The sequence below is a fragment of the Dunckerocampus dactyliophorus genome, chromosome 3, assembly GCF_027744805.1.
Source record: "Dunckerocampus dactyliophorus isolate RoL2022-P2 chromosome 3, RoL_Ddac_1.1, whole genome shotgun sequence".
Taxonomy (NCBI): Eukaryota; Metazoa; Chordata; class Actinopteri; order Syngnathiformes; family Syngnathidae; genus Dunckerocampus; species Dunckerocampus dactyliophorus.
In genome coordinates, this window is record NC_072821.1 from 24,127,042 (window position 1) to 24,139,203 (window position 12,162).

A 12,162-nucleotide genomic window follows, 5' to 3' on the forward strand; every position below is an offset into this window, starting at 1 on the left:
TACATTATTTGTTATGGGAAAAATGTATTCAGTTAGCATCTGTTTCGGTTAGAGTCGGACCTTCTAGAACAAATTAATGACGCTTACCAAGGTTCCGTTGGATATCAAAAGCTCACATTCAGTTGTACCACTTGGCTGACGACGGCCACTTTTGGACAATTGAAACCCATGAAATGACATTTTTATTGACTTAATTATACAATAATACAATTTAGGTAAATTACTTTGATCAAAAGCAACACTTGAAAATGGTAGCTTATAGTGCATGAAATATCCTAGCTCTGTGAATATAGAACATTTTCATTTTTGAGGTTGTTTTTCAACTTCCAAAAAATTGTAAAGTGGCATTTGAAGGGTTAAACGCTCAAAAATTAATATGGATTTTATCCTTAGGACAAAAAATATTTGCAGTAAAAGTAGATAGTAAATTGTAAACTTCAACAGGCTCTGTTAACATTCATTGTGTTAATGGTCAAAAGCGTCCAAATAGATAATAGATAATAGAAACTGGAATGTGTTTAAAACTGCAGCGTGGAGGGAAGATTGTACTGTTGATTTGGATGAATATGCTTCTGCTGTTACTGGCTACATTAGCACATGCATAGAGACTGTTAGCACCACCAAGTATTACAGAAAATACCCTAACCAAAAACAGTGGATGAACTGTGATGTAAGGGCTAAGCTACGTGCTCGTTCGACTGCATTTGTCATGGGCACCGCTGATGACTACAAAAAGGCCAGATATGACCTGAGGAGGTCCATACGAGAAGCCAAAAGACAGTACAGACAGAAGCTGGAGGGCTACTATTCCACCTCAGACCCTCGGCGCATGTGGACGGGGCTCCAGCACATCGACAGCGGAGTAGCGTAACCACATCCAGCCATACCACACTTCCAGATGAGCTGAATGAGTTCTATGCCCGCTTTGACACCCAAACTCCTGATGAGCAGAGAGGGTGGCTGGACTTGGGGAGCACACAGGACTCACCTCTCATGGTGACATCAGCTGATGTGCGCAGGGTTCTGAACAAAACAAACCCACGAAAAGCAGCAGGGCCAGACAACATCTCAGGCCGTGCACTTCGGGTTTGCTCATCAGAGCTAGCTGATGTGCTTGCTGACATATTTAACCTGTCGCTTGCACAAGCATCTGTCCCGACCTGCTTTAAGTCCACCACCATAGTGCCCGTACCCAAGAAGAGCAACGTGACCTGCTTGAATGACTATCGCCCTATAGCACTCACTCCTATTGTTATGAAGTGCTTTGAAAGAATAGTCATGACCCACATCAAAAAGAGCATCCCGGCGGCAACTGTGGACCCTCTACAGTTTGCATATCGCCAGAACCGGTCCACGGATGATGCAGTCAACACTGCCATCCACACAGCCCTTTCTCACCTACAAGGCCAGGACACATACGTCAGAATGCTATTTATAGACTATAGCTCTGCTTTTAATACAGTCAGCCCCGACAAACTCACAGATAAGCTCCTCACACTTGGCCTGTCACCCTCCCTCTGTAACTGGGTGTTTAACTTTCTAACAGGCAGGCCCCCATCAGTCAGAGTCCACAATCGCACATCCAGCTCAAGAATTGTGAGCACTGGGACCCCACAAGGGTGTGTGCTGAGTCCGCTCCTCTACACGCTCTTCACCTACGATTGCGTGGCCTCCCAGAACAACACCAGCATCATTAAATTTGCAGATGACACTACAGTCATCGGACTGATCACTGATGGTGTTGAAACATCATACAGAAGAGAGGTGGCGGACCTCATAGCTTGGTGTCGTGATAACAATCTCCTTCTCAATACAGAAAAGACTAAAGAGATGATCATTGACCCAAGAACAAGGGAAAAGGAGCCGCATAGACCCCTGTTTATTGATGAGACTGAGGTGGAGAGGGTGAAAACCTTCAAGTTCCTTGGCACACACATCAGCGAGGACCTCACCTGGTCTCACAACACCCAACAAATTATGAAGAAGTCCCAAAGGAGACTGTACTTCCTGAGAAGACTGAGGAAATTTGGTATGTCCACCACAATCCTGAGTTGCTTCTACAGATGCACTATCGAAAGTGTCCTTACCGCCTCCATCACTGTTTGGTACGGTAACTGTACAACACGTGATAGGAAGGCACTCCAGCGAGTGATCAAGACCTCACAGAACATTGTTGGGGCAGCCCTCCCCTCACTGCAAGACATTTATAAATCTAGAGACCTACGAAGAACACACAACCTCATCAAGGACAGCACACATCCACAACACTCATTATTCACACTCCTACCGTCAGGCAGACGCTACAGGAGTTTGAAGTCCAGGACCACAAGGCTGGCAAACAGCTTTTACCCACAGGCCATCAGGCTTCTCAACGAAGCACTCACACACGCCACACGCAACACACACTCATAGCACTTTATTTATTTATTTATTTATTTGTTTATTTATTTGTTTGTATTATTATAATGTCTCTTCTGTTTTTGTTGCTTAATTTATTGGTATGTATGTTTATGTGTTTATGTTTCTTATGTTCTTATTCTTTCTTGTGTTTTCTTTCTTTTCTTGGGAGAATGAACAGAATAAGATTTTCATTGCATGGTATAACTGCTGTTTTACCATGCACATGACAATAAAACTCTCTTGAATCTTGAATCTTGAATCTTGAATAATGTTCTGCTAGTTTTATTGGGTATAGCGCTTAAATAACATCAGTTCTTGTTAGATAAGTGTAGCATATTCATTACGTTTTAATGTTTTAACTTGTCAAAGGGCGGTTTGGTTTCATAATGCAGGAAAAAAACAAAATATTTTATCTTCTCATTGATATTCCAGTTACAGGTAGTGTGAAGACGGAGCCTTGCAAACTGACTTTCTTTTGTTTGTTTTACCATTTTGATAATTGTAGAGGCGGTATAGATTTCCCCATCACCAGTTCTTTAATCACAGTCTCTCAGCAAATAATGAAATAATGTATAGTGTCTGACATACCCTGACATGCATGCAATTAATATTCCCAGCTGTCTGCAATGTTTATATAGCTGCTGGTAAACATGAATGAGTTTTTTTTTTTTTTTTTGCAGACGTCAGTCGGTGGTCATGCTCTGTTAAAGACATATATTAATTCCCTGACAGGCAGTGGACACTCCCTCTTATTAAACTATTTATTTGCAACCCTCCTAATGGCATAATTAATCTAGCCTGAAATTGGAAATACCTAAATCTCTGTCTGGCTGTAATCTGCATGACGGCAAATAAACTCATGTTGGCTTAGTAGATGTTGGTTTCAGTGGCTTTCCTGTTTCTTTTACTTCAGTCTAAAAACACTGCATTAATAATATCATTCAAACACTGATATGTTGTTTGAAATGTTTTGGTTTATTTTAATACATAAAATAAATGTGTCTATGCGTACATTGTTATCAAATGAATGCTAATTAATACATTGTGTGAAACAATACAGTGGAACCTTGCTTAGCATTCGCCCCAGTTTGCGTGTTTTTCGGTTTACAAAATTGTGCTGAAAGTTTGCCTCTGTTTGCGTACATTTTGCGATTAGTGTGCAATATGGTGCGCATCTTGTCATGGTGTTAATACACTGAGTGAGTGAGTCCAACTGTGTTCTTAATGTATTTTTATCACAAAACGTCCTGTTAGCATCCTTCGCTTGCTTACAAAATTGCAACCGGAATCATTGTCATCATCGGTTGACTCTCAAAAATGTTAACACAAAACACAATTTTATAGTTTTATAATTATAACTTTACACGCATAAAACAATTCTAAATGGATAATAAAAATCAATAATAAAAACAATGTACCGATTTAAGCCCCACTCATTTCTGGTAAAACCACACCCACTTCAGGGTTATGCCCCGCCCACTCCAAGTACAGATACGGGTACAGGTAATTTAGACGGGTGAACAGAAACAGATACGCATACAGATAATGGTGTACTCGCTCATCCCCAGTAAGCACTACACAGCTCTCAAAAATATATTATTTATTACAGTATTGCAGTACAGTGTCGTGGTTTGCACTGTTGATTCACAGCTTGAGGGCTTGGGAACACAGGTTGTTATTGTAGCTCGTGCAAATAAATACAAATGATTTTGCAGCTTTACTCTATGACAGTTTGTCAAAAATAAATTAATTCTTAAATCATGCTGTTAGGTGGTTGAATACGGTCTATTAGTAAACAAAATGCCTATTTAAGCAAATTTTACGTAGTTGTTGCCTAAATTACGTATTTTTAAGCTATCAATTAAATTAAGTAATCAATTAAATTCAGCAATAAACTAATACAATTACAAGGCATTAAGAAGACGCATTGAAATTGTGAATGTAGTATTCTACTTTGGTCACTCGGTGTCAGTAATGTTACTTTACTGTTCGGTGAGACAAGCACCAGACTTGATCGACGGAACAACAGACTTTGAATTATCTCACAACAGGCACAATTATAATAACATATTCATATAATAATAATCATATTAATAACATGGGCTACTATGTGACCATAACTAAGCTAAAATATGGCTCAACTCTGAACCCCCGACATCACTTACTGTCCTCCACACATCCGGAACACACAAGCATGAGTTTTATGTCTTAAATGACTTATTTTCTCTGATTATATCTACTATATCGGGTAATACAAGTGTAAAGGTGACCATATGGATGTTATTTCATGTCAAGAGGGCTCTCTTTTCCACTTCCGGTTCCCATCTCAGCTGCTCGCTAACGCCAACGCTGGCATGAGAGGGCCAACAAGTGAATAATGAACCTGATGGGGGTTAGTGAGTCGGGTAGGTGGACTTGTTGCGCAAACGCGAGTTTCTCAGGTGATGTAGATGCCACATTGAGCGCTGAATCATACCTCGACGTCACTGCCATATTGGATGTGGCAAGAGAGAACGTAGAAGATGCATAATTCATGTTCTGTATGGAATTGTACCAACCGGTTTACAGTCCAAACAAGATCTCACGGGATTACCTTTTACAAGTAGGGTGGGAAAAAAATACTTTGCGTGTATTCGGTCATTATAACATCATTTTATGAACATCATTTTTGTCTTTGTGGCAATATGTGATATATTGTGGATTTTCACGGTGAAACCACACTCCAACAACTTTGTAGAAAGGTGCTAAATTAAGTTTTGTCCATTTTCTTACATTTGTTTAAGGGGTAGATCTACCACATCCACGTAGCGGTACAATGGGCCAACCATCTCAATGAGGTGTTTGCTTAGTGCGTATACTTTCCCATATGTCTATGGGAGTCTGAGTTGTTTTTTTTTTTTTTTTGAGTGAATCGATTACTCGATTCACTTTAGTGAGTGACTCATAAAATCTTGAGTCAGTAAAAGGAAACGAGTTTACCATCACTAATGCACAGGAATACAGCAAATGTTCTATTTATTCTTCCCTGCACTTCCATCATCAAGATACGCACGTTATTGGCTGTATGCAGCACATTGTCATGAAACTGAAGTCTGCAGATGGGTTGGCAATTATTGTCATCAAGAGATACAGGTGACTAATTTCTTCAACCAGTTGATAACTAAAATAAATGATAAATTAAATGATTATTTTGGTTACAATAATACCAAGTAGTGAATTTGAACAGCTGCTTACTCCAGATATGTTTGTGAAAATGCACACTGTGCTTCAATCCATCAAATTCCCACGTTGCATTTCCATTTTAAGAATGACATCCTTTTTTGCATATTATATCGTTTTCTCTTGTAGTTTATACTATGAGTTTATATCTTAGTGTTTTAGAGTGCCCTTGGACATTCATCATGAAGTTGAAGAATTCAGTAGATGCTCCAGGGCTAGCAAATGAATATTGGCAGTGATGTGGCAGAAATATGGTTTAGCATATGCTACAATATAAGAAATATGGGAGAGCATTGCAGCATTTGCAAATGTGTGTTCAGGCTGTCCAATAAAAGTGAATGTATTTCTTACTGTGTTAACACTTTAATCATACTTAAGAAGGCTAGTCCATGTCAACAGGGGACTTCAGCCCCTGCAGTTCTCTCTCTGAGGCTTGATGCAAAAGCCTTGGCTTCCTTATTGAGCCATTGCTTGAATGGTGACGGTGCTATTCAGTGACATTGCCTTTATTCTCCTCTGAAATTATATTTCATACCGCAGGATCCACCTTAACAACTCTAGACCTCCAAAAGGTTTTGAAATATTTGTGCTCAATAATAGGATCCAATAGATGAAGCCGTACCCTCAGTCTCTGGAGTCTGATGAGTTTCATGAAGACAGCCAGGGCCTTCTTTCAAACTGCAGATGTCTCAAATGAAAGATTTCAACACCTCTGCTTTAAGGCCAGGTGCCTGGTGGTACAATCTTTGAACATAAGTCTGTTTGTCAAGTCATTACAAAGATGACTGATGTATTTTGAGGTTGCCACAGTGGACTTTCAGCCATCTTGTGTCTGTTGCCAGATCATGAAATGTCATAGCAATCATCCATCCATCCATTACTATTGTCCTCACAAGGGTTACGGGTGAGCTGCAGCCTATCCCTGCTGAAAATGGGTTACAGACGGGGAAAACCGTGGGCTATGTTCACACTGCAGTTCAATTCTGATTTTTTGGCTCATATGTGACCTGTATCTGATTTTTTTATTTCTGTGTGTACAGCACAATTCCGATTTTTTCAAATGCAACTCAGACCTCGTTCGTATGTAGATATGTATCAGTATGATATCTGATATGTATCCGATGCTACTGCAGTCTGAATGGTCGGTTCGCATATACTGTATATCTGACCTACTCACAGCAAGCCGACAAACATCACAATTCATCGCCAAAATAGACAGGGTCAAAAAGAAATGGCGAACAAAGGAGCAGAAAGCAATCTAAATAATAATATTTAGGAACTGAACTCACGACTCGCGTCAATGTCCCACCACTCCTGGTGGCTCCGATTCCTCACCCATACGCTCCTCGGAACAGACGTCGTAGCAAGTGCACCACAAACTGCCATAACCAAAATATTCAATACAGTATCAATATTATTAAAATATCAATATTTCTTTTAAGCACAATATCCAAAACAAACGTATTGTTCATAACAATATAGACTGGATTTCCGCTGTAACTCCGGAAAAGCAACACCTCGCTCCAGGCGGCATCTCCCGCTAGCACCAGCCTTTGGAAACAGAGGCTAACACTGAGCCCCGGGACAGCTACCCCTCGCCATAAGCGCCATCTGCAGCTGGCACCGGCCTTGGAGCAACTCCAATTGGAGTTTTGGTCCATATCGTCCAGCCTACCCTCTTCCTTCTTAAACTCCTCCACAAAATAATTTGGTTACGCAAATGTCAGCTCGGATTGCACAAAATTCGGAGACCACAAATTGGGGACGTTTACTTTTGCAAACACACTCACATGCGTGTGACGTGGTGTTTTGTGCACATGCGCGTCACTTCCCTGGATGCTTTGCATTCACATTACACACAAATACGAGTCACAATTTTTGGGGTAATGTGAATGGCTACATAAAAAGATCAGATTTTTTTTTTTGTTAAAATCCGATCTTGGCCATCATACTCTGCAGTGTGAACGTAGCCATAGAGGGACAACAATTCACACTCACATCACATCTCTGTAAAATTTACAGGCTCCAATTAACTTTATTAGCATGTTTTTCGAATGTGGGAGGACGTACATCATGAGGTGTTGATTTGATTCACCTCCCCAGATCTACCATCTACTGAAAACCTTTACTTACAGACACTTTTTGATCCAATCATTTCTGAGTTTGTGGATAAAAACTTAGTGTTCCTGAAATGATCATTAAACATGTTTTGCGTTACTTTAAATTCAAACTGCACTTTGTCTTTTCATTAACTATATAATGTTTGAGTCAAAGACGTTTTGCAATTTGGGTTGCCGCTTGTCGTTAAAGGGCCCACAGCCAAACCAGTTTCAAACCACTACTCTAATAAATATCTATCGGATGCTACCGGGTGACATGACATGTGCAGAGTTTGACTATACTTACTGTGTTATTTATCTATTCATGTTCCAGCTGTTTTGTACTAGTGATTTATGTGTTGTTATGGATGGTCTGTGGTTGGAAATCTGCGACATGGATGAATGTGCAGGATTTTTGGATGAAATCCCAGGCTGCAGTACAGTCAGAGAGTCGGATCATGGGGACCTACATTTTTGCATAAACTGTTATAAAAAATTCCCCACAATCTCTTGTGGATTGAATTTTCACTTTTTCTACTCAAAAGACATTTTATAAACTAGGAGGATAGCGCTGAAGTATACCATGTGCAGGGTTCCAGGTAGAGTGATCCTACTCAGCGAACATTGTGCTCATGGTCAGTAGCAATATACAGTCGTCCCTTGCCACATCGCTCTTCGACACGTTTTTTTCAAAATATATATTAATAAATTGTAATGTTTGTCTTTGAACATGGTCAATTATTAGTCCAAAAATATGCATATTGAAGCAAGCTTTGCATATTTTTTGCCTAAATTAAACATTTTAAAGCATAAATGAACTAAAATACCATACATATACCAGACATTTAGAAGACACATTCAAAAACCCTGTAAATAATATGTAACATTCTACACTGTTCAGTAGGCATCAGTAATGTTTCTGTAACATTCGGCGAGACACACAGACACCAGACTTGATCGCCGGAACAACAGGCTGTTATTGCAGGTTTGAATTCCAGTCATCCCTCACCACATCGCGGTTCGAATATCGCTCCCTCACCTTATCACGGTTTTTCAAAAATTTATTAATTCATGAAAGACTGCTGTTTTGTGCTTAACTATGGCCTATTATTTTGTGTGTAGTTTTTTGCCTGCTTATTTTGTCCTGCTTCCTCGTAGACAACCATTCTTAAGTTTAGAATAAATAAATTGGAGGCTTACCAGTTAACTTGGTATATTGCTATGCTTAAAACGGCGGCCGTCTTTTGCGTCACTTCGGAGATGCCGTAGCCTGCGCATAAGTGTTGCACAATGTAATGTAAACAAAGTCAGCAGTGGTGTCAGTGTACATCCATATATGCCGGATTCATGTCAGCCTAGAATGAATATACTGTATCTAACAAGTGACAACTGTTATAGAGAGGATGGATGATGTCTATTTTTTTTTAATGCCATGCGATCGACCCACATTACGTTCAAGATACTACAGCAAGGAACTTTCCCAAAGCTAACGATAGTTTATCATGTCGACAATATTAGGTAATACAAGTATAAAGGTGACTATAGGGGTGTTATTTTATGTTGACAAGGCTCTAATAATGTTAAAAACCACATTTATAAGGTCATAAACAGGTTTTCTATGCTGTAACTACAAAAATAATTTATTTATATATAAGAAGTTGTCAGGTTCAAACTCCTGTGACACTTAAAACATATATTTTTACTCGTGAGGAGAACGGAGGAACACACCAGAGTTACAGTATATACACCACTCTGAATACGCTCTCCCGGCCCTCTCTTTTTATTTTCTTTGGGTATTCCCTATCTACATGGTCGTGCAACTCTAAGGGGTGGGGGAGCAAGCAGTTGCACAAACTGTACTTGTCTTGTCTATGTGTGTGTGTGTGTCTGTGGGTGATTATCTTTCGTACATGTGTGTTTATGAAGGCACATTTCAGCACAGCCTTAAAGGACATCAGTTGATCTGCGATTGCAGCGTCGGTCGTCAGTAGACACAGTGGCGTCATAAGTCGCCACTTTCTCTGTTGCTGGTTCACCGCTGTATACCTAAAACAGACATTTCTAAAGGGCAAGCGCACTTTATCACTACTAAGATATATGAGTTCTAATTATATTGCTGGTTAATTTATAACCAGTTCCAACAGGAGTCCTACTTTGCGGAAATTCACTTATTTGGAACCGATTGACTGCGTTAAACAACTACTATTACTGTACTGCTTTGCTACAAATATCAACCATCAGTTCGGAATTTTATTACTTCAGTATTTGCAGACATAATCCTAACAGCTGAAGCAGAGCTTGTTTCTTATGGAATAAGAAACAATATACTTTGTCTATCCAGCCACAGTATTTTCCATCCCTGACAACCCGTATAAGTTGATACTATTCTATTTGTGTATTGAATATTTATTATCATAACTCTATTTATGAAAAAGGAACATATGCTGTCTGCGTCAGACCAAAGGACCTTAGGTTCAGTTCCCTTGATCGACATAAGGACATGCCGCACCCCACACCCCCACATTCAAGGCTGAGGTGCCCCCGAGCAAGGCCAGGGTGACACTAATGGTGTATATTTGCAGTGTTAGCGCATGGGATGGGTTAAAAATGCAGTGGGAAAATGACATGTACTGTATAAAACCAGGATGAAGAGACCGCTTGATGTAACTGTGTCACGACTTTAGCCTTGCTGTCAATGACCAATGTAAAATGCTGCAGGCGAAGATCTAAAATGTGACAGGAGCATTTTACTGACCAACCTCAATTTATCTGCTGTTAAACATAATTTGTCCTTGTATAATTTCCTGTTCTACAGAATGGACTAAATTGATGGTGCTTTTACTCAACCTCTTCCTTACCGTTCCACTCCTTGGCATCTGCCAAGGAGCATTTGTAACTTATATTGTAAAATCTTTCAATTAAAGACTCACAGGGGCATCACAGTAATCAAATTTATGATGTGGAAGGGAAATTTAAGGACCTTCATCTTTTTTTACTAGCAGTAAAATCAATGCATATACTTGATTTGAGACATTTCCCAAATGGGTTGTTGGATGCCCTTAAGTTAGTAAACAAGGACATTAGATTAAAAAAAAATAATCTTATTTTAGTATCAGAGCTGAACCTCTTGGAGCATGTTGGTGAAAGGGTTACGCATGAATTAGGCAGTGTTGATTCACATCATCATAACTCCTAAGCTTGTATAAACTCAACTTGTGATGAAGTTCATCCAGTTTCTTAAATGTGTATGTGTCCAAATGTCTCTTAGTACTTCTGGCATCCCGGTGGGTGTTCATCATCATAATGAAGAACATTTTGACTTCAACTACACTTCATGCAAACATGCTGTGAAGTAACATTTGTCTTTTTCTCTGGAGGCTTGGTGATAAAGAACAAAAACTGTCTGCAGTGTCATTCGGTAGAAGCGCAGCTTTACAGAGACAAACAGGATGTGACAATACACCCACTGGATTTTTTTCCCCCTTTAATAGTTGAATGGACCGCATCCAATATTAAAATGGAAGTGTAGGGGCATGCCTCTGGTCAAGAGACATATCTCTCTAAAACAGCCTTCACAGAATGAATTGGTTGAAAGAAGTAAGAGAGAAGTTCTTTTTCCCCTTCTCTTTTCTATAGGGACAGTCCTCCATCAATTATTCCCTTTTGCCCTGTTCTTTTCCACCTTGGCTCTGATATTGCTGTTTTCTGCCATAGGTGATAGTAAGAACTGAACTATCTTAGTCAGAGGTAGACATTAAACATGCGTTTGTTTCTTCTCTTCTTTCTAAAGACAAGGTTATGATGGCCTGGAAAAGAAGCTAAAGGAAGTCTTCACAGAAAGAAGCAGCATCTTGCACCAACTCTCTAAGACATCTAAGGAGCTGGACAGCATAAAAAGCGACATTCAGGTTGGACAATTTCTCTTTCATTTTGAAAGATAATGCGATGTTCATTGTTTTCAGTGTTTTTCATGGGGTTGCTGTTGGCCTACATATTAGAATTATATTATATATAATATTATTATGGCCGCACGGTGGTCTAGTGGTTAGCACGTTGGCCAATACAGGAATAGCCCGGAGATCAGGAAGACCTGGGTTCGATTCGATTCGATTCGATTCTCCCCTGGGCATTTCTGTGTGGAGTTTGCATGTTCTCCCCGTGTGCGTGTGGGTTTTCTCCGGGCACTCCGGCTTCCTCCCACATTCCCAAAAACATGCAGGTGAGGTTAATTGGCGACTCTAAATTGTCCATAGTGAGTGAATGTGAGTGTGAATGGTTGTTTGTCTATATGTGCCCTGCGATTGGCTGGCAACCAGTCCAGGGTGTACCCCGCCTGTTGCCCGAAGTCAGCTGGGATAGGCTCCAGCATGCCCCCGCAACCCTAATGAGGATGAAGCGGTATAGAGGATGGATGGATGGATGGATAATATTATTATATATAATA

General features: G+C 40.0%; 1 protein-coding gene across 2 annotated transcripts in view; it reads left to right on the forward strand.

Annotated features, from left to right (window-relative positions):
• luzp2 (leucine zipper protein 2) overlaps positions 1-12,162 on the forward strand; it is a 220,883-nt gene that overhangs the window by 94,970 nt on the left and 113,751 nt on the right. For both annotated transcript variants that reach the window (XM_054771019.1, XM_054771018.1), the window contains exon 2: positions 11,509-11,626. In XM_054771019.1, coding sequence (XP_054626994.1) covers positions 11,509-11,626 — 118 coding nt within the window. The remainder of the gene's footprint in view (positions 1-11,508; positions 11,627-12,162) is intronic.